This window comes from Perca fluviatilis, chromosome 6, assembly GCF_010015445.1.
Source record: "Perca fluviatilis chromosome 6, GENO_Pfluv_1.0, whole genome shotgun sequence".
Taxonomy (NCBI): Eukaryota; Metazoa; Chordata; class Actinopteri; order Perciformes; family Percidae; genus Perca; species Perca fluviatilis.
In genome coordinates, this window is record NC_053117.1 from 3,479,536 (window position 1) to 3,502,667 (window position 23,132).

The 23,132-nt window shown below is 43.5% G+C and overlaps 1 protein-coding gene across 7 annotated transcripts in view; it reads left to right on the top strand.

Moving 5' to 3' along the window:
• Nucleotides 1-23,132, top strand: part of LOC120560521 (tight junction protein ZO-2-like) — an 86,400-nt gene that overhangs the window by 44,371 nt on the left and 18,897 nt on the right. For all 7 annotated transcript variants that reach the window (XM_039803129.1, XM_039803132.1, XM_039803126.1 and 4 more), the window contains 9 exons: nucleotides 1,639-2,158; nucleotides 5,430-5,533; nucleotides 5,948-6,101; nucleotides 11,142-11,247; nucleotides 11,873-11,991; nucleotides 12,987-13,050; nucleotides 16,709-16,859; nucleotides 16,959-17,067; nucleotides 22,341-22,560. In XM_039803129.1, coding sequence (XP_039659063.1) covers nucleotides 1,639-2,158; nucleotides 5,430-5,533; nucleotides 5,948-6,101; nucleotides 11,142-11,247; nucleotides 11,873-11,991; nucleotides 12,987-13,050; nucleotides 16,709-16,859; nucleotides 16,959-17,067; nucleotides 22,341-22,560 — 1,547 coding nt within the window. The remainder of the gene's footprint in view (nucleotides 1-1,638; nucleotides 2,159-5,429; nucleotides 5,534-5,947; nucleotides 6,102-11,141; nucleotides 11,248-11,872; nucleotides 11,992-12,986; nucleotides 13,051-16,708; nucleotides 16,860-16,958; nucleotides 17,068-22,340; nucleotides 22,561-23,132) is intronic.

Here is a 23,132-nt window from a genome sequence, read left to right on the forward strand (position 1 = left end):
CGAATATCTTTACATCTGAAGAGTTTAAAGACTCTATTTGTCCATTGTTCATTTCTAAAGAAACACAACATAAATGTATAAAAGGCTCCATTACCTTGTACCTCGTGTTATTGCTCCGTAGCAGACGGTTTTATAAAAATAGGCTAACGATTGTGTCATAACCACGCGACTTACTGTCGCATAGAAGAGGAATTACCGTATAGTACAGGAGAAGCTCGCAGGCAGTTTCGACTTACGTTAGCCGTTTAAGTTTAATTACTAATGTTAACTAGCATGTTAGTTATCAATAATGAGCCTGTGCCTATGTTATCTCCTTACATATACCTACGCTCTCCGTCTCTGTAAGACTGGGAATGATTGAGATTTCTCTTGGCACAGCTACCAGAAGACTTCACACTTTCAGACAGGTTGCTCACGGCACATCTACGTCTTCAAGCTCAGCTGGAGGCTGCGCAGTAACGCTCAGCCAGCACCGGAAAAGAGACTTCTAATATCCTTCACTGGTCTCCGTCCAGAGACACGGGGTCTGGTGGTCCATTATATACTGCCTATGATAACAACCCCCGTCGGACTAACGTTACGTCACGTGACCTCCTGTCTTAAAGGGGAAGGGTCGGCCAGTAACAATCATGGAAAAGGAGAACGGTGAAAGTTTACTTTTGTATCAAGCAGCAAAGAAGTTGTAGCGTCAACATCGCAACATCCTGCAATGTGACTATCGTGCATGCGCACATCGCGATGTAGACGATGAAACAAAATATCGTGCAGCCCTAGACGACGCATCTCCACTTCCTCCCGCTGGACAAAATCTCTCTGATACGGGCGCTGCCGTCTTGTCAGAGCGCTGTGTTGATTAGGCGGTGGAGCCGCGGTATCAGAGTCCCGCCTGACCATTCACGAGTCAATTCCAGCTGTCAAAATTGACGTTTCAGTTTTTATAGCGTCAAATATCTAATAAAAACCAAACTGATCAGAAAAATGAACACTTGAACAAACGGCGTGATCAGAACTACCTAAAACGACAGAAACCATCTTTTGGGAAAAATGTATCTGACGTCTAGTTGTAGATTTTTTTTAGTTTGGTCCATGTCCGCTAACCTGGATGGGGTGGGGTTTATGACCTATACTGCAGCCAGCCACCAGGGGGGGGCGATCCAGATGTTTTGGCTTCACTTATACAGTCACCCCTGGTTACTGCATAGACACAAGGTTGGATGTTTTCACGGTCGTCGTGGATTTTATTTGCATCTAATTAAAGCGTCCGTACCATCCTTCATGTAGATATGGAAGAAACATGATTGTAAAATAAAAGTTTCCTGTAACATTTAAAAATATCTGAATCAGTGATTCCCAACCAACCATATGGTATGTGGAAAAGACTGTTGAGTAGCTCGACTAATTATAAAAACTAGAAATCCTGTTTTGAACAGCTGCAAATGGAAGGACGGAATGCAGACTTTGTGTTTGGTGTGCTAAAGAGAGTTCAGGATCATTGAGTTCTGTATGAAACAATTATTGTAAGAATTTCCACTCTTATATTATTAGTAGTGTTTCATAACCTTCTTTAAAATGTGTTAAAGTGAACCCATATGGAGAAAGGCGAGCTCGTCTGATGGTTGTTTTTACCTTCTCTGCCAGACGGTGAAGAGACCTCGTAAGGTCCACTCACTGAAGCAGCCCCCCTCCCCAGGCGGAGACAGTCGGGAGTACGCCCCCTCCACCCACTACTACGACGCCGACAATGACAACGGCTGGTACCGCGACGAAGGCCGGGACCACATCGCGGACAGCAAAGGATACCTGGAGCCCGAGTACAGAGGAGGGCGGGACACCAACCAGAGAGGAAGGAGCCGCGGGAGGAGCCATGAGAGAAGCTCGCCCAGCCCGGAGAGATCCCGCAGGGAGGGCAGCCGGGGGCGCGCCCTGGACACCAGCGCCGACCGCCAGCGGTACCCCAGCCGCGGCCGCAGCCCCGGGGACAGCTACCGCATGGAGGACAAGTATGAGCGGGGCGAAGGAGGAGGAGGAGGAAGAGGAGGCAGGTACAGCAGCAGGGACCAGCTCAACGACAACCCACCATCCCCAGAAGCTTCCAGAGCGCTGGAGCCGCTGGACAAACCCGTCAACGTCCTGCTGGTGAAGAACAGACCCAGCGAAGGTAAAACCCCGCGGCTGCCCAGCTCACTGACAGGAGGATCTGGTTTAGCCCAGTTTAGTTTAATTAAGTTTATTGGTTTACACATTTACAAATACCACAGATTAATATACACATAATCAATAAAAGATGTGATGGAGAGATGCAAAAAACCCTCAGGGGGGCTTAATCTGGGCAGTCTCCAAAGCATACTCCAATTAAAATAGAATACATACGAAAGGTCAAATAATATTAGGAGTTGTATGGGTTGTTTATAAAGACATTCCATTGCACAGAAACACGGCTGCAGGACTCACGGCACGACACGGCAACCACAATTCTTTCACTCACAACAGATGACCATTGCCTTCATTTTTTAATCCTATATATCATATATACAGTATGTATTACATTCTCTCTTTTCTCTTGATGCCCTCGAAAAACACAGCAATCATAATATTGTTTTTAAACGTCTTTTTAATTGGTATTTTAGAGAGCAAACATATTGCATACAAATTCTATAAAATATTACATAAATAGTTTTACAAACACAGACACTAACACAGTAGGTCCTGTACAATAATCCGATTAGATAATAATCAAAGTACATAGCTGCCCCACATACTTATTGACATCACACCTCAGATAGTTCTCATAGCTAAGAGCCAAGGGGCTATTTATTGCCTATAGCTTCTACAATATCAGTGAAGGGTTGCCAAGTCTTACAAAATGTTTCAACGGAACTATGCAATGTAGGGTATATCTGAGTTTTTAACTGTTTTAGCTGCTGCATAACATCTTTGATCAACATAGTGAAAGTGGGAGGTTGTGCCAGGTTCCAGTTCAATAGAATGAATGTGTGCTCTAGCAGGGTTATGAACCTTGATACGGAGAGAAGGGGTCCTGTAAGAAGACTGTCCTCTCCCGGGACTCTGAATACAGCCAACTATTCTTTGTTTTTCTAATAATGTATCCACTGCCATTTTTTATACATAAAGAGTATTAGAATTGCCTCTACAATGCAGTCCAGCATAAAGTGCAGGCTCTGAAATGACTGTAGAGTTGAATTAGCAGCTGTCTAAACATAGGCTTCACTATTGGCGTTTTTCCATTACATGGTACCTGCTCGTCTCGACTCTACTCGCATCGACTCGACTCGCCGCACTGTGCGTCCCTTTTCCTTTGCAGATTTTAGTACCGCCTCAGCGTGGCTGGTCGTCATAGCGACTGCCGCTGGCGTGGCTTGGTAGTGTTGCATTTCCCCCCCCGACTCATTTCCTGGTTCTCCTTCTCCGTAAACAACATGAAATCAACAAGATAGTTAACTTTTACTGCTCCAGATTTCCCATCGTGGTCAGAAAGAACAGGGCAGACACTTTGTTTCTCTCACATATATATGACTCTAGAGTCACTACTCGCTGCGGAGATAATCGCTGGCACTCTCTCACTTCTCCCTCGCTCACCAGCTACACACACACACACACACACACACACACACACACACACACACACACACACACACACACACACACACACACACACGGCGACTCGACACACACCAGCGCACAAGTATAAACATCAGGCCACTTGTATGCTACGGAGAAAGCTCTGGGTGGAGCCTCCGGCAGCAAAAAACCACCGCTGGCTAAACTATTTAAAAATGCCGTCTCTCGCTAGCAATGCAGTGATCAGTGACGATTCTTTCCGACCAATCAGCAGCCTGCAGGGTTTCACGTCACATTTTCGGCTCGCCTCAGCTCGCTTGGAACCTCGACTGAGGAGGTACTAAAAAAAGTACCTGTTAGCAGGTACCAGGTACTTTTTTTCGTAATGGAAAACCAAAAAAGGCGAGTAGAGTAGAGTAGAGTATAGTCGAGGCGAGGCGAGTAGGTACCATGTAATGGAAAAGCGCCATATGATAGGACGTATTGCAGGGCTGTTGTATTAGATGGTAGAGGTGTTTCTATTTTTTGTCACATAGTGTAAAGAGTGAGCAGAAAGAAAGGGTATAGAGCAGGCACCGTAACATTTGAGAAACCGGAGTGGAGGGTGTTTCCACTGTGTTGACTGGAACTGTAGCCTTGGCCAGTTAGTAATGTCCCGGTGCCTGATGGCTGGTATGGGATGCTGAGGTGCTTGGGTGGAACGGATTCTGTGGTAGCTTCATTGTGATGTAGGGCTGCACGATATGAGGAAAACATCTAATTGTGATTATTTTGACGGACATTGCGTTTGTGATATGATTCACGATATTGGAGGGACTGATCATTTTTGTATCATCATACTCATTTTCATTGAAAAATATTAGAACTACGAAATTAAACTGATTATTGCAAGGGTCTGTACCAAACAAAGATGTTTTCTGTAGTCTGTAGGAGAGGATTTGTAGGTCTCTGCAGCACCTTAATACTTCATCCAGAGTGGTTTGACACATATTTTTTAGCAAATATTGTGTGTCCCCTATGATGATAGTCCATATTGCGATTCCGATACGATTGGGATTAATTGTGCAGCCCTATTGTGATGTCTTTTATGGATAGGTTTGTTTTTAGTGAAGCATGCAGCGTCACTTTCTGGATGTAATTGTAGAGCGGTCTGTCGGTCCACCACTTTGGTCCAGTTTCAGATATCTCCGCAACTATTGAGTGGATTGCCGTGACGTTCTGTACTGACATTCATGGCCCACAGAGGATGAATACCGATTTCCTCCAGCTACACCAGCAGTAAAATATCTCGCTAAATGCTGGATGGATTGACTTTAAATGTGGTACAAGCTTGCGGTCGACCGTTATTGTAAATGAGTTGTTCACTAAAAAACCCTAAATTTTTTCCACAGCCTACATTGTCAAAGTAACTTTCCCCATGAGTTACCTTGCTAGCTAGCTAACGGACCACATGGCACCTATGTACAGTTTAGAGGGAAAAAGTCTGGAGTTCCCAGGAGTTTAACCAAATCATGACGGGGCTCATGATTTCAAAAGAGAAAAAAGGTCTAAGGCACTGTTCTTGCAATTAAAAAAGAAAAAGAAGCCATTTCATATCAAAATCTAGTACATTCAAAAATAGAACTGGGCAGGATCCCACGCATAGCGGCACAAACTGCCTTCTTCAGGGTGTACATTATTTGGTAAATCACTTTAACAGGACAAATGGAAGAACTTCCAGGCATCCAAATCCTCTGCTGAGCAGAAGTGCATTCATATATTTTGACAAGAAATTCCAACCTTGAGTTGGTTGCAGCTCAGCAGGGGTTTGCAGTAACCGGGTTGTGTTTTTTTTTTGTTTTTTTTTTTAGAGTACGGTCTGCGTCTGGGGAGTCAGATCTTCATCAAACAGATGACCAGCACAGGCCTGGCTGCCAAAGACGGGAACCTGCAGGAGGGAGACATCATTCTCAAGGTGCACACACGTTTATCCACAAGTGCGCCGCACACCCATCATCCATCCATCCATTCTCAACCCCCCAAGGGTTCCTAACATGCATACCAGGGATCACTAAGACCTAGCTTTGTTCTGTTCATGTTGTTAAGTCTATTTAACAACTGTTTATTCTTTGCTTATTTGTCTTGTGAGATACTGGCTACCTTTTTCCAGTCCCAGACAGCAACAACTATGATTTACATAAACTGATAACGCAGTACTGTATATACTGTGTCAGGGATTGTAAAATCAAAGATAAAGTTGACACCAAGATTATATATATGTGTGTGTGTGTGTGTGTGTGTGTGTGTGTGTGTGTGTGTGTGTGTGTGTGTGTGTGTGTGTGTGTGTGTGTGTGTGTGTGTGTGTGTGTGTGTGTGTGTTTGTGTGTAGATCAATGGGACAGTGACGGAGAACCTCTCTCTGCACGATGCTGGGAAGCTTATAGAGAAGTCGCGGGGGAAGCTGCAGCTGGTGGTCCAGAGAGACCGCCGTCAGATCCTGGTCCGCATCCCCCCCCTCGCAGACTCTGACTCTGATAATGATGGTGAGTCCCTGAATGCATGGCCAGTGTGTTAAATAAACCACAGGGATGTTTGTGCACAGCAGTCCTGCCTACACCACATTATAAGAACCAGTGTCTCCCACAGGTGTGAACTGGAAGTTATTCTCCTTATCCTTGTAATATTTCCATAATCTACAGAGGCCTCAGGGTGTCAGAAATGTCCCTTTTTAAATTCAATCAAAACGGTTACTTATTGTAGGAAAATATAAATGGGCAGCTGATCTTAGCAGGCGAGCTAACTGTAAAGCCTGTCTCTGGGAGAGACATTATTTTAGCTGTTTCCTATAGTTACAATCATGTTTACAGACACGCATACAAAGGTTGAAAATATCAGACATTGAAGCGGCTAGAAAACAACATGTGACACTAAGCAGAGTTGAGTTTCTGCTCAGCTTCTGTGTATAGCTGTAAAAAGAAAGGAGTCAGCAGCGGCTCAGGTTCAGTCAGGACCTTACTGTGAGCCCAAAAACCTACCTACCTGATAGAAAATGTAACTGATCGTACTGAATTAAAAGTGCTCATCTTGACAAGCAAAAGCGATCCCTGTAATCGCTCAAAAGTGCAATCTCTGTCTGTGTTCTCTCTTCCAGATAAAATGTCATTCTTTTAGATGAAGGACCACCCAAGACACAGCTTGTGTAACACTGTTGCCTTTCTCTAAGCTGTAAAACGGCTGTGACGCAACCTGACTAAGTTGTAAAGCTTTCACACCTTTTGCACTTCTCTTTATACTGCTCTAAATCTTTAACTTTTTATTACATGATTCATTTTCCTGAATAAATAAACACATTTTAATCACTATTTAATTTGAATTGTGTGATTCATTAAGTATAAAAGTTGAATAATGCCAGTGGGCAAAAGTCAGGAAGCTGCCTGCAGAAATGAATGTGCTTTATTATATAAATAGTGTCTGAATATTGAATCGTGATGTTGCAGACAATGGGTGATGATTTATTTTTGTGAATACAGAATGTTGCATGACAAAGCGTGGCTCATAAAGTGGGTAAGATGTTTGTTGAGTTTTAGGTGTATTAACACATTAATGATTTGCCCTAACAGTGTAGCAACTCGCCGCTGTCTGTCCCGGCGCTGGGTCTCAGCTCTCACCCCCCTGTTGTCTCCGTCTGCGTTTCCATTTCACACAAACATTCTCATACAACGCTCGCACATCTCACCGCACTGACAGGGTCAGTCCCCTGATGGCATGGCCAGAGCCTGGAGCCTGGAGCCAGCATTCTACATTCATCGATTAATCCCCATCATGCATCACAACTACACCTAACAGTGGCTGTGTGTGAATTCATTCCTGTATTAATATACAGCACAACATATCTTCACAAGGATAGCATGATGAGAACAAACTGCATTACTTTAATCACAGGGTTACAGTCTATGCTTAAAATACAATCCAAAAAACACACACAGACACGGACTGTGCGTGGAAAAAGAGTTCAACCTCTGAGTAGAATGAATGTACTCAGCAATCTTAGATTTTGGTATTTCTTGTATAAAAGAAGTCTTTTAGAGCCCTTATTCCCATGAACTAGGTACATTCTACTCTACACTGCATAGTTACAATGCTTTAAAGGGAAAGACAAGGACACATGTTGAAAAGAACAACACATAAAATAAGGTTTTAAGCACAATGTTTGCTTTTTTTTATTGTGTATGTATTTCCTTTCACATAGAGCTCTGTTTCATAGCTGCAATTTAAAGTTTGTTAGTGTGGTTCTCCTCCTTTTTGGGGTACTGGACCCCTTGCCCTGAGGGGACAGTGAAACACCAGAGCTGTGGCAGAGATACACATTGAGTGCCATTTACTGATGAAAATTAGCACTTTTGAGCTAACTCGGGAACATTTACATTGTTTCAATGTTGATTAATGTTCACTGTCCCCTTTCAAAAATAAAGAAATTGAACCTAAATTGAACCTAAAAGGTGAAATGATTTATTATTTGTCCAGTTTAAAGGGAAAACCAAAATATTTTAAAAATGCTTTACAAACTTCTTGAATTTGACACCAAGGGCCACCAGGGGTCCAGTGCCCCGGTTGATGGCTGGAGACAGGGCTGAAGAACAAACCGTTAGTTCCACTTTTTGTTTAATTTCAAATATTTCACAACCGCGATTAAAGTTGGTTGCCAGAACTTAGCACTGGGCAGAAAATACATGGTCTATTGTGAAGATATGTTGGTGCAGATTGTTTTTTGTTTGACCCACAGATGGATAGACTGGTCCAGATCGCCATCCCTATGTCCCGCCTCCAAAAACTCAGTATTGATTGGTTCTTTGTGTTGGACTCTTTCACATCAACACACCGTACTAATTTGGTGTTGTGACGTGAATCTGAGTGATGTATTTTCTGACATATTTGGCTAACACTTGTTCGAAACAGGTTTGACATTTTGTCTGTCTCTCTCTCATCTGCTGTCTTACATTGTCTCTCCCTCTTCTATTTCAGTGTCTGATTCTGGCTTTTTTACTCCGCCCCCTCCAGTTACAGCCCTGCATGCACACTGTCTCTCTAACCCTAGTCAAACTAATGAACCCGTGCTAGATGGTACCTGGTGATCTGCTCTCTCTCTGCCGGTGTATCATGGCGTCTTGGTTTCAGAGGGACTTTTTTATTTGCTCTCTTTTATGTGGTTCCGTTGCTTGTCCTCTCACACCTGAGTCCTCAAATGTCTCTTGTTTCTGGTTTCTTGGTGTGCTGTTGAAGCCTCCCTCCCTCTCTGCAGAGCAGTGGGTGGAGTGCCACGCTCTGACGGATAAAAGCAGCCAAATCAAATGACTACCAGTGCCACCCATGTTAAAAAACAAACAAAAACAATCACAGGGACTGAATGAAAGCCTGGCGCTCTCTGTGGACAGCAGGCGGTGTGTAAGCACTTTGGACCAGCTGGACTCCCAGAGCTGCAGAAGTTGCCTCATGGACCTTTTAGGAAGCGTTTCTTGAAAGTGTCTGTAAATGAATTAGTCGTGCTGTACTGTAGCTCTTTGAAGTTATAATTCTTAAGATATACATTATATCAAACCCCATTTTTTTCACCTTGTCCCTTAAGGCATTGGTGTGCTTTAAACAAAGTGCTTGCCAGATTCTCAAACAGCATGTGAAACCTGAAAGTAGCTGGGGTTTGAACTTTCAATTCTAATTATACACAACCAATTGTGTCACTTTTCCATGTGAATAAACCCAGTGCAACTTGAATGTCTTCAAGGAGAGATACACTGTTATCCCCATTTGAACAATTCATCACATCGCATCCCTCTGTGCCCACAGGCTTTTACTGTGGCCAACAGCTATTTGCCTTAGAGTGTGGTTAGACAACACTTAGTACAAGCTGGTTAGTTTGAAGCAAACCTCATCCCTTAAGGATGAGCCATCAGACATCCTGTGAAGGAAACTGACTTTGGTCATTACCCCCAGCTCAAGACCTTAAATGGTCAGCACATTTTTATTGTGCAATTACATCTCTAAAGCATAGCTTTAATTGTTGCTGACCAAGTCCTTTCTTGTGCAGGATTTTTATGACATACCCGTTTACAAGGCATTCACAGGAGCCAATGCATGCATGTATAGGACTCAATGTCTGAGATAAAAGCTGGTAATGCCAGTGCCAGGCATCCTTTATTCAATTTTAAAATTCAATTCAGTCATTTGAGTTGAGTATTGCTGTGTTTGATAGGTGGCTGTATACTTTAATGCCTCAGTAACTTAAAGTGTGTCTGTACCTGTTCTGAATGTCCATATATAGGTTCCTCCTGGCTGCATGTCAGTGCCTCCCCAATATCTCTCCAACACCTGTGTGTGTCTGTGTCTGGACTGTCCTCGGAAACATTCATGGGTTGTTGAGCTCGTGAGAGAAGTTCAAACCCTGCCTACTCTTACACCTTTGCATACTTAACCAATCGTTGTGTAAAATGAGTACTTAAAAACAGTTGTTTAGGCTTCCTCATGCTTTTGCATATTTGGGGCCATATAGCATGAGCATTGGAGTCCTTTTCTGGTTGAGTAGGCTGACTCCCCGCATTCATGAATTGCACAACAATGATTTTATGATACGGCCCATTGACACTTATTGATTTTTGTTGGACTAATTAGGCAGTGTTTTTTTTTATTTATTTATTTAACCTTTATTTATTCAGGGGAGGTTCACTGAGAGGCAGCCTCTCTTTCGCAGGAACGCCCTGATCACATTCACACAGTTCCACATTCATACCTGGACGCTGCCCAGTACAACCACAGTCTGATCTGCTGGCCACTGAGCAGCTCCACTGGAGCGGTTGGGGTTAAGGGCCTTGCTCAAGGGCACCTCAGTGGTGGTAATGAGGGAGGGACAAGTGCTGTTCTTTCACTTTCCCCACCCAGATTTTATCCTGTTGGATTGGGATTGAACCGACGACCTCACGGTCACAAGCTCGCTTCTCTAACCTTTAGGCCACCACTGCCCTGGGTGTCATGTGACCTGCAATTCAGACTATGGCCAGTACACAAAAAGTCTTCCGGACTTGTTTGCTGCCTCTAGCTGTCCTTTTTCAAACAGCGTGGGCCCTGTATTGTTAAAATACACATCAGCAGTAACAAACCAACCAGGATCATACCTGTACTGTGTTGGAACCATTGCGAATCATCTTATATATACACAATATGGAAGCTGATTTTTAAAGTGCACTGATACGAATAGAAAGCAATGGCTGCCTGGAAGAAAGGAAGGAAAATAATCTAAAAACTTTGGGTGTTTTTCAACAAATCGGAACCATTTGATCATTTCTATATGGATTTAGTGTGGTGGAGTAACTGCTGCTTTTATCCTGAGTACTGAGCTGTGGCACCAGAGTTTGTCCTCATCATTCTGACAAACATCTCTAATAATGTCCTTAATCATTAGCTGGTGTCGGGGCTTCCTGGGGGAACTGTCTCCTGCTGCTGCTGCTGGTGGTGGTGGGGGGGCAAACAGTCTGGGCAGGGGGATTTAATCTGTGTGTCTAACTGAGCTGTCTGTCTGTTTGTCTGTCTGTCAGACATATCAGAGATGGAGTCATACCATTCCTATTCTCCCCCAGAGGAGAGGAGGTCCCGCCAGTCTGACCTGTCCTCCCACTCTTCTAATGAGAGAGACAACCCCAGGTAGGATGGATGGATGGATGGATGGATGGATATATTGTTTGTTTGAGGTGAAATCAAGAAAATGCAAGTCTCTAGGCCTGAAACAACTGACTTCCAGTTTGATTATGTAGACTTGTGACATAACATGGATGTGCCAATGACTTCAGACTTAGATGTGTCTTCATTGACTTGAAATTCTAATTGCACTTTCCCCAAAATACATTAAAAATCTCTAATTTAAGTTAGCTCCTTAGGTGTCCTATTAATTCCTATTGCCTTTCTTAAAATGTATCTGAGGTCCAACTGTAATCTTGTCCACCCCTGACAGTACATGAGCTAATTTAGCATACTCAGGCATTAACCAGCTGCTGTTACTATACACCTTGTAGTCTCCTTAAAGCCTCTCATCATGTCTGTCTGTCTGTATGTCTGTCTGTCTGTCTGTCTGTCTGTCTCTGTATGTATGTCTGTATGTCTATCTATCTGTCTGTCTGTCTCTGTATGTATGTCTGTATGTCTATCTATCTGTCTGTCTGTCTGTCTGTCTGTCTCTGTATGTATGTCTGTCTGTCTGCCTGCCTGCCTGTCTGTCTCTGTGTGTGTGTGTGTGTGTGTGTGTGTGTGTGTGTGTGTGTGTGTGTAACAGGGAAGAACCCATGAGAACAGCCAAGATGTCAGCCATGGCCTCCCCATTCCGAGTCCCTGAGGACCCCCAGGCGTCTGCTGAGCTGAGCAAAGACACCGCGCACATTGAGGAGCCTCCAGGTGATACCATCCACCTCAGTCTGCCATTAACACATAGCAGACACACAACCATGGATTACATACAGTATAGCCTATTATATGAAAAAAACAGTATATATGTATTGATATATATATGTAACCAAGGCTTTATTATGTTGCCTAGATTTAGGTTCGACTATAAAATAAAGAAACACAGGCTTCTAATGCACATCTTACTTTATTAACCAACAACACAGTCAACATTAGGCCACACAACAGAGGCAGCATGGTGGCCCAATGGTTAGCACTGTGGCCTCACAGCAAGAAGGTTCTCGGTTCGAGTCCAGGTCGTTACGGGGCCTTTCTGTGTGGAGTTTGCATGTTCTCCCCATGTCTGCGTGGGTTTCCTCCGGGTGCTTCGGTTTCCCCCACCATCAAAAACATGTACTAGGTTCTCCAGTCAGTGCCCTTGATCAAGGCACTGGCTCAGATCTGGAGTTGGTCCCCGGGCGCTGTGATTTGCTGCCCACTGCTCCCTTCAGGGATGGGTTAAATGCAGAGAATGAATTTCGCTACATGTACGTGTATGTGACAAATAAAGTACCTTCTTTTTCCACTTGGGTTTTTCCCGTCACAATAAAAGCTCTATGGTTTACTAACTTCCTCTTAACATTCAACTGACGGGTAACACAATAACATACCTTACATGAATATGGTTTATCAGAACTGATTCTCTGCACACAGCTGCTGCTGGAACCCAGGCTGATGATAGCAGAGTTGCAGGTTGTAAACTTAAAAAAATGAGCTGAAGAGGCTAAGAAGGAAAAGCTTTCACTTCACACATAAGTCCTTTGATCCATTGCTAATTCATATTTTTGATTGTAAACAGGAACATGTCGAGACTGAGATTTGATCAGCGGCTCCTGTTTGAACTCTACCAAAGCTTCATTATACATGTACTTTTACTGACATAGCATGTTGTTAGCAGTTAGCATAGAAGATATTAACACCGCTCTCCCTGATTTTCTTATCTACAGTTGCTGTAACAGCCACGCCCAAGATTCTCCTCCGACCAAGTCCAGAAGATGAAAAAATATATGGGTGAGTTTGTCTTTTTCTCTTTTTCTCTTTATTCTTTTACTTTTCCTGTGTTGTTTCCACCCCCCCCCCATTAGTATATGTATTCTGATCACATGAAAATGTATGTATATGAGAACTGAATAAAGATGTGAGCCCCTCAGTGAGAGGAGTACATAAACCGCCCCAACCCATAGTGATTGTGCAGACTGGTGGAATGACTCTGGAATGACTCTGAATACATTTGAACCAATGCTGACATGGTTTGAGCCTGGCTGCTGCAGGGACTGGCTTCAGCTTGACTCACTGTTGTGTGCTAGTGATGTAAAAACACATTGATTCCATCACAGTGCATCTACTCTTGTGTCTGGAATCGGTCCCTAGTTAAGCAGGCAGTGAATAGATACAGTCAGCTGGATTTTAGCCACTGGTTGTGGCTGATATGAAGTCCACAGCAGCAGGTAGTAATGTGCCTGCTCTCTATACACTGGGTTCTGTACTATTATACTGGTTTTGCAGTTAGTATTGTAATATTTAATTCTAAAATGTGACCGATGACCGGTCTGGCCCTAAAAAGGCCAGACTTAATCTGACTCCAATTCTATGGTCACTGAAGAGTGTTCGTTTACTGGTAGATCAGAGGAAAAGACTCAGGATTCAAATTAAGACTCAAGATTCGTCCAGTTAAAGTTAATAACAAGCTTTAGTGAATGATATTGCAAAATACAAAAGCGTATGCAATGCATCTGATGCCGGCTAACCCAGAACCCTCACTTTTTATCCATTTTCTCTGCTTCATCCATGGTGCTGTTATCAGTTGGACGTAGTCCCGGTCTTCTGGCTGCAGCCGGCTCCTAAACAATATGTAACACACCGTATGAAAACATGACCCTGAGTTCTCTCATTCTCAGCTCAACAGAGACAAGTCGCTATTGTTGGGTCCGAACACCTGTATGTTTTTAATCTCCTACAAACTGAGGAGTTTTCCTGAGAGCCAGGTCATCTTCATACTCTGTGTCACGAATCACGCGCTTGCAAAACACTGACCATTGTTCTCTCACCCTGTTCATCTGGGAAAGGAATACTCCCTTTGGTTCAAGTTGTTAATTAAATCTTTTTCGAGCAACTGCTGTATCTTCAATTTTAATAATGTCTCATCCTTTCCCAAGACCAGATGGCTTCCTCGTGGCCCAAGAAGAACAGGGAGAGAGAATGTCAGGTCATGAAATCTGAGATCTTACATTATATTCTTAACAAAATAATCCTACAGTATACAAGAACTTACTTTACTGTTTCATACTAACAAGCAGCGGTGGATGATGTATTCAGAGTGGGAGGCCTCACAATACCATATCATCACTTACTTATGTCACGATACGATATTGTTGCCATTTCAAACATATTGCAATATTCTGTGATATATTGCAATTGATTACCTTTTTTCCAACTTCAAATTTTTTCCCAATTTCAAATGATGTCCCCAAAAGGAAAATCTGTCAACATCTGTTTTATCTAAAAAGATTAATTTCTCCGTTGACAATCGATACTTGGCGTCTGTCTATTGATACTGTATTGCCACAGAAAATATCACAATACTATACCGTATCGTTTTTTTCCCCCACCCCTCTGTTACATGTCCTGCACACAAACTTCAGATGTATTTTTCAGAAGATTGTACTAAAAGTAGTCATTATGCAGAAAATGGCTTCTTCGGTTCTTTTCTTCTTATATATTTTCATGACCGGCTGAAAGGGCCATTACATGGCACACTTAAAGGTGACATATTATACATATTATACAGCAAGTTAACAAAGATATACTGAGGACATTGCAGATGGAACACAGACTATGCCATCAAACTGGTGCATGAGGCTGAGGCTACATTTACACTTTACACTACGTTTTGGTTTAACAAGAATTATCTTTTGCTACGTTTCCCCCTGCTCTGGCGTTTCCCCCTCTCATTCCTCCTGCTCTGGCGTTTCCCCCTCTCATTCCCCCTGCTCTGGCGTTTCCCCCTCTCATTCCCCCTGCTCTGGTGTTTCCCCCTCTCATTCCTCCTGCTCTGGTGTTTCCCCTCTCATTCCCCCCTGCTCTGGTGTTTCCCCCTCTCATTCCCCCCTGCTCTGGGTTTCCCCCTCTCATTCCCCCCTGCTCTGGCGTTTCCCCTCCTCTTTCCTCCTGCTCTGGTGTTTCCCCTCTCATTCCCCCCTGCTCTGGTGTTTCCCCTCTCATTCCCCCTGCTCTGGTGTTTCCCCTCTCATTCCCCCCTGCTCTGGCGTTTCCCCCTCTCATTCCCCCTGCTCTGGCGTTTCCCCTCTCATTTCCCCCCTGCTCTGGTGTTTCCCCTCTCATTCCCCCCTGCTCTGGTGTTTCCCCTCTCATTCCCCCGCTCTGGCCGTTTTCCCCTCTCATTCCCCCTGCTCTGGTGTTTCCCCCTCTCATTCCCCCTGCTCTGCGTTTCCCCTCTCATTCCCCCTGCTCTGGCGTTTCCCCTCTCATTCCCCCCTGCTCTGGTGTTTCCCCCTCTCATTCCCCCCTGCTCTGGTGTTTCCCCTCTCATTCCCCCTGCTCTGGCGTTTCCCCCTCTCATTCCCCCTGCTCTGGTGTTTCCCCCTCTCATTCCCCCTGCTCTGGTGTTTCCCCCTCCCATTCCCCCTGCTCTGGCGTTTTCCCCTCTCATTCCCCCCTGCTCTGGTGTTTCCCCTCTCATTCCCCCTGCTCTGGTGTTTCCCCTCCTCATTCCCCCTGCTCTGGTGTTTCCCCCTCTCATTCCCCCTGCTCTGGCGTTTCCCCCTCTCATTCCCCTGCTCTGGCGTTTCTCCCTCTCATTCCCCCTGCTCTGGTGTTTCCCCCTCTCATTCCCCCCTGCTCTGGCGTTTTCCCCTCTCATTCCCCCTGCTCGTTTCCCCCTCTCATTCCCCCCTGCTCTGGTGTTTCCCCTCTCATTCCCCCCTGCTCTGGCGTTTCCCCTCTCATTCCCCCTGCTCTGGTGTTTCCCCCTCTCATTCCCCCTGCTCTGGCGTTTCCCTCTCATTCCCCCCTGCTCTGGCGTTTCTCCCTCTCATTCCCCCTGCTCTGGTGTTTCCCCTCTCATTCTCCCTGCTCTGTGTTTCCCCTTTTTCCCCTGCTCTGGCGTTTTTCCCCTCTCATTCCCCCTGCTCTGGCGTTTCCCCTCTCATTCCCCCTGCTCTGGTGTTTCCCCCTCTCATTCCCCCTGCTCTGGTGTTTCCCCCTCTCATTCCCCCTGCTCTGGTGTTTCCCCCTCTCATTCCCCCTGCTCTGGTGTTTCCCCCTCTCATTCCCCCTGCTCTGGTGTTTCCCCCTTTCATTCCCCCTGCTCTGGCGTTTCCCCCTCTCATTCCCCCTGCTCTGATTTGGGCGTGTTAGTTTAAACAGAGATTAGTTCTTCTACTGGAGATGAAAACACCGAGATCACTTAGGGCTCAAAACTCAAACACTTAAAAACCAAAACGGAGCGGTGGAGATGGAGCCTGAAGTTGCAGCATCGATGCAAGGCGACACAAAAACACGGGATGTGTGACTGGTTACACATTCCACTGGACTTATTAGTATTTAACATTTGCAAGGGCCAGGTTTGTGCAGAAAATTAGCTTTGCCCTTTCATGTTTGTAACCCTGGCCCATAGTGTTAATGGCAGCATGTATGTTCCCTCCTGCAGGCCCAACACAGTGATGGTGAATTTCCAGAAGGGAGACAGTGTGGGGCTGAGGCTAGCAGGAGGAAATGATGTCGGCATCTTCATTGCTAGTGTTCAAGAGGGCAGTCCTGCTGAGGAAGAGGGCCTGCGCATCGGAGATCAAATCCTAAAGGTCCATTTCATAAACAACAATCCGCTCAGAGAGACAACTTTGAGTGTTATCATCTGAAGAGCAAAGCGTCCTAATGATTGTGCCCTTTGTGTCTTGAAGGTGAACAATGTCGATTTTCAAGGTGTAGTGAGAGAGGAAGCAGTGCTCTTCCTGCTGGAGATTCCTAAAGGGGAAGTGGTCACCATCCTGGCACAGAGCAAACCTGACGGTAAAACATTCCCTCCACACAGATACTCTTCTCACATTAATACAACTTATATAATAATAGTACAACTTTCTTTATCTATAAAAGGAACAACCTGGCATCCAGTGCCATAATCGGGAGCAAATCGTCCCAGTCTGAAGATGATCCCCCATTCTCCTCATTGCCACTTTTAGCCCCCTAGAAAGCTTTCTTGCTTTACCTCTTCAGGCCAAAATGTCCAAATTACTCACAAGATATCAAATCAATTAATAATTTATGGATTGCCATAATGTGGATTAATCTGCAACTGAAAGTAGTCCCGAACAAAGTCACTATTTCCTGTTCGATAAAAAACTACAGGAAATGCCTGAGCCTTTTTATTGTTTTTGAAGATTTACATCTCCAATAGGAACCGATGGGGAAATGAGACAGTACAGTGCAGTATAGTATAGCACAGTATAGTATAGTACAGTACAGTATAATATAGTACAGTATAGTAGTTTTTGGCTATGCTAGAATGATGGAAGGCTGTTTTAATTGACTTCAGTTGTAGGGTTGTCAGCAACTTGTGGAATATCCCAGAACACAGTGTACTTTCCCACAATGCTCTGCCAGCTGTCACACTCACACTACACCCCTCTCTCTCTCTCTCTCTCTCTCTCTCTCTCTCTCTCTCTCTCTCTCTCTCTCTCTCTCTCTCTCTGATGTTTCCATCTAATGATGGAAATACCAGCTTGGTCCCCCAGGCTTTTAGACCCAGGCAGGCTAGTTTTGGTTCAACCAACCGTGACACACATTGGCACATGCCTCCAACTGTGTTATGTAATCAGCACATTTGTCTTGTGGCTCTGCTTTGGCCTTTTTAGTGGAGAAATCTATTTATGAAGCAGAAACACATCACAATGGAGCAGAGCACTGACCTGACATGAGGACTGTGAGTGTGTTGAGAGGACATTTAAGGCCATCAGAGAGAGCTGGCACGTCCTCATAGAGAAACACATGCTAGTGGACGAGATGAGAAAGGCCAGCGAGGCGACTGTAAGGTTCACTTTTGATAAGACGAATGTTTGGAGGATTTTCAGGTTAGATTTACATTTCAGGACAAATACAATATATCAGGGCTGGGTATCGCCAATTTCAGACTCTTATCTATAGCAATTAGGTTAGGGAAGTTTCAGTTACAATACCAGTTTTGCTTGGATATAAAAGAGATTTTCACAGAACTTATGCTGTAAATTGTACAAGCCAGAAGCAACTCTGTTTATTTTTTTTATAATGCACCAGGTGAATGTTTACATTAAGAATTGACCCGCCAAAAGTTAGTTTGAAGTACTTTTTATTATACGTCCATGGTGAAAAGGCAAATATTAAAAGATTGATTTCTAGATTTTATGAATCAATATCAGATCACTCAAACTGATTATTTTAATCCAGCCCTACATACAAGGTCCTCCCAAGTACAGTAAGACAAATGCCTGTGTATTTTTTCTGCAAATATTCATAAGTTCAAGCTTGGCTTAGTGATAATGGGATGTCTTCAGCAGAGCTTCAGCCAACACTAGATTAAAAGGAATGGCACTACACACAACTATTTGGTCTGTAGTAAAGTTCCTTTTTTTAATTGAACAGACATTACAAAGTGCTTCCCAATAAAAGACTAAATCAAGACATAACACGGACAAATGACCAGAGGTGAGGAACAGCCAACAAGCCTGGCTCAGAGGACCAGATATATTTGATATATGATTTTGCGATGTTCTGAGGGTTAAAGGACAAATACAATTGAATATCATCTGCACAGCAGTGATAAGATATACCTTTAAACGTACTGATTATCTGCCCAAGGGGCAGGATATACCCTGTAAACAGAACAGGACAGAACCTTGGGGAATCGCCACAAGTTGTTATGATTATTTACTTGTCGTAACAGGCGTAAAAACATAGATAGTATAAAACGCACATACACAACAGTTTACAGTATAGCTTACAGTAGGTAAATTATCGTCAAGGAGACATATCATTCCCTATCGTCAACAACAAACTACAAGTACATTCTTTATTGTCATCCTATCATCATCATCATCATCATCATCATCACCACCACCAACAACAAGTCAAAATGCACACCACAACATGTCCTTTTCTTCTTTGTTTGTTGTACGGATGTGACCCACAAGATAAAACATGGTAAATTAGTGAGCATAGAGGAGCTGGTTTGGACAGAGCTAGGCTAACTGTTTGCATCTTAAGCTACTGTGACCTAATAACACAGATAACAGGGGTATTATTTATCTTATCTTCATGTAACTCCCGGCAACAAAACTGGCTATGCATATTTCCAAAATGTCAAACTGTTCCTTTTTTAATTGTTTAAAATTGTGCATCCAGATTTAGTAAATCCTAGTTTGAAACTGAGTACACCCAGTCCTGCTCCATGATGAAAACATGACCTTGTTTGATCAGACTGTTTTTTTGTGTAAAGCTGGCATTTCAATAAAGATAGTTAGACAGTCTTTAAAACGTTCATAATACCACAACAGTACATAGTATGTAACTCACAGTGTACTCAACTAGAAGAAGGTTAAGCAAGGGAAAGCCTTTGTTTTATGAATTTGATCTGTGTGAGATTGCAGTCCACAGTGTGTATGAAGCCTGGTGTGCAGCCAGTCCTCAGTATGACTGTTGGTCCTTTTGGGTCAGCGGGTTGTCGGACCACACATATCAAATCAGGAAGCCTCGCAGCAGCCTGGAGCAGCCTGGGAGCTTTATTTCCAGTCACACAAATATGTGCTTTTTGTTTTGAATGTGCAAATAAGACTGGAAACTGAGAATGGAAGGATGGAAAATAACCTTTGAGAACCAAAACAGTCTCATCTCAAAGGTCCACTTACTATTTCTATTAAGCTTTCAACTGCACACATGGACATTATTCTGCAAATAATGGCTCAGTTGTCATCACAGAACCCAAGTGTCAAAATTCAGACACATGATCTCAAATAATCTTATATGGGCTGTATGAGAGCTCAACACAACCAAATACCCTTTAAATTGTGTTCGTATGGGAACTATTATTTCTCTGATGAGAAGAGCTAAAGTCAATAAGTTAGTTAGACGTGCCCTGTGGAGTTTAAACAAACAGAAGTTATGATTACATTCAGTTTAAACTCATTGTGTGAATCCTTTAGGTCTAACAAATACGTTGAATGCATTTCCTTCCACATAAAACAAGTATTTAAATCCAGCTTTGTTTACATTCATGTTTAGCAGGGTGCAGTCTTCCTCTTCTGACTTTGCTGGCACATAGCAGCATGTCTTGGCGTGTTACTGCCGTCTGTAGATCAGTGAAATACTGTGAAACTATTTGCAAAAGTGTGTATCACCGGGCATCACCCACGGGCACATAGCATGCATGTGCGTACTTGTGTGTATCCACGAGATTAACAAAACAGCGACCCGCTCACAGCTCCATACGCTAGAGGTTAAACAACTCCACAGGGAAGATTTAATAAAACATGTCAGAGAAAATAAAGTTGAGATCATCTCATGCATTGATTGGATCAACGGAGGAACATTTCCAGGATAAGTACCTGACATCCCTCGTGTGGCTCCCCAGCCGGATGCCCCTCACCTTCCGCTCTCTGTGTTGCTGTTCTCCAAACCCCTTCGCTTTTAAGTTTTGAAGAACATTTGGATGGTGCAACGAGGCAGGCCTGCTTGGTTCATTCTAAAGGGTGGCGGGTAGTTTATCCATTAGCTGCATTCATTTAACGGAGTATATTACTGTGCATTTTGATGTTTCAAAAAGTGCATGTGGTGTTCTGACCCAGTTGCCTCTGGCTGCTACTACCCAGAGCTCAACCTCCAGCAGCATCAGACTTCACTCCAACCTCAACCAAGTATGAGAACCAAGGGCGTAAATCTGATCTAACAGTAGGGGGGGACAATAAACATAAAATTTCTGAAGAGCAATTTTTGAAGGGGACACAAATAATACAGCCACAATTATACTCGTAGAAGACATGCATACACAGAGGAAAGCCTTAGTACTATCATTAGTGTAGCATGGAGACTGTACCATTATCCTCCTTTTCAGTGTTTCCCGTGATTCAATAAAAAAGCTGACTAAATTGACCGAAATATTCTTCTTTAAAATCATGTATTTATTTTTAAGTTGTTTATAATCAAGCCACAAAAATACCTTAAAACATAGCTAATGACTTATTTTGAAAAAGTGTCCCCTTATAAAAGAAATACAATACTTTTGTACACTTGTACAGCTAGCTTAGCTGATCATAATGTAAATTAGTGAGCCATTTGTAAAGCTCATCTGCTCACCCTGACAGCCACACACCTCCAAAAATATGAACTAAGCTCAACACACTTACCTGAGACTCTCCACCTGACTGTCCCTGGTCTCCCTGTCCCTCTGTCCCTCACTTCTTTCTGTCTCCTTTGCCTGTGACATAGTGACCTTAGTATTTCCATAAGCACCCATTCTTATAAAGATGTTACCAAATTGTCTTGATATGAGGACTTATTGTACTTACTCAGCGTTTTGGTGTAGGCTACTGAAAAAAGATCTTATGTCTGTTATTCTTTTCTCTGTCATTTTATCTAGACAACAACAACACAAATCTTAAGCTAACGTCAGATGTGTGAATATGAGTTAGGTTCATAGATTCACCACGCGGTCATATTATAATTCTAAAATGATCTTGCGTCCTCCACATAAATATTAGGTTATGTCTGGGACAGAGGATATATACTTAACTGATCAGCCACTTAATTTCATATTGAGCAAAAAACAACTGTAGATCTCCAAAATTAACCCTAACATAAGTTCACACACATAAATAAGGCTTATCGCCGTGGTAACGTTAGTTGTAGTGGGTGCATTTCTATCCAACAAGCTAACGTTACACTATATTACACTAACATAGCGAACTTTTTTGTCATGACTAATTCATTAATTACTCAGCATCATTTCTATATGAGAAAAGAAAAACTTAATCTGATGTGTAATGTGAATAAGACAGCTTTGAACCGCCTACTTACTACATTCCTGTCACTACCGATGTGACTGTCACCGTGAGTGTAGCGCAGATCCTAAAACAGGCAGTGGACCAAACCACTCTGAGGTAAGAGAGTGGTTTACGCCCTTGATGAGAACCTCAATCAGAATCTAGTGGTCATCACGTTGTCTCAGCCTCGTTATATTGCTGCCTGTCCTACATCCACCTTTCTCTCACTCTCTTTAATGCCCCTTCTCTTCATCTCTCACTTTTTGCTTTGCCCAGTCTATAATGACATCTTGGTGTCGGGGCGGGGAGACTCCTTCTTCATCCGGACTCACTTTGAGTATGAGAAGGAGACTCCTCAGAGCCTGGCCTTCAGCCGGGGGGACATCTTCAAGGTGGTGGACACCCTCTATGATGGCAAGCTCGGCAACTGGCTGGCAGTCCGTGTTGGCAAGGACAAGCAGCTGCTGGAGAAAGGCATCATCCCCAACAAGAGCAGGTAGGGCCATTTTAGTTTCTTCGTGTACACAGACTGGTAGTACTTTTGAAAGTACTCAAACTGGCTTCAAGATGTGTACAGGGTGTATGTCTTTCTTTAAATGAATCTGAGGCATTTTGTTACACAGCATGGAAAACACCTTTTAATGCTAGATCAAATGTTTGATTATATTTCTAGAGTTTTCTGCCTTACTGCTAACACAGCAGAGCGTCCTATGTTCTTTGATAAATGTAAGTTGTACGTTCAGCTGCTAGCCACCGTTCTGCAGTCAGTCAGTCAGTCAGTGGTCCACTGAGAGTTAGAGCCCAGAGCAAAGTCAGGTCACCATGACAACCCTCACAGGGTCACATAGTGTCTGAAGGTGAGGTCAAATAGCTACAAACCAAATAAAATAGAAGGTCCCTATACAGTGTTCAGATCCCAAATAAAACGACAGAGACGGAACCTAATCATTATCAAATACTTTATGTATGTCTGTATAATACTGTCAAAGATTGGAATATGCTGTCTCTCTCATTAACCTTCTTTCATCTACATTAGGACTAAAGATGCACAGCAGTACTGCACTCTGT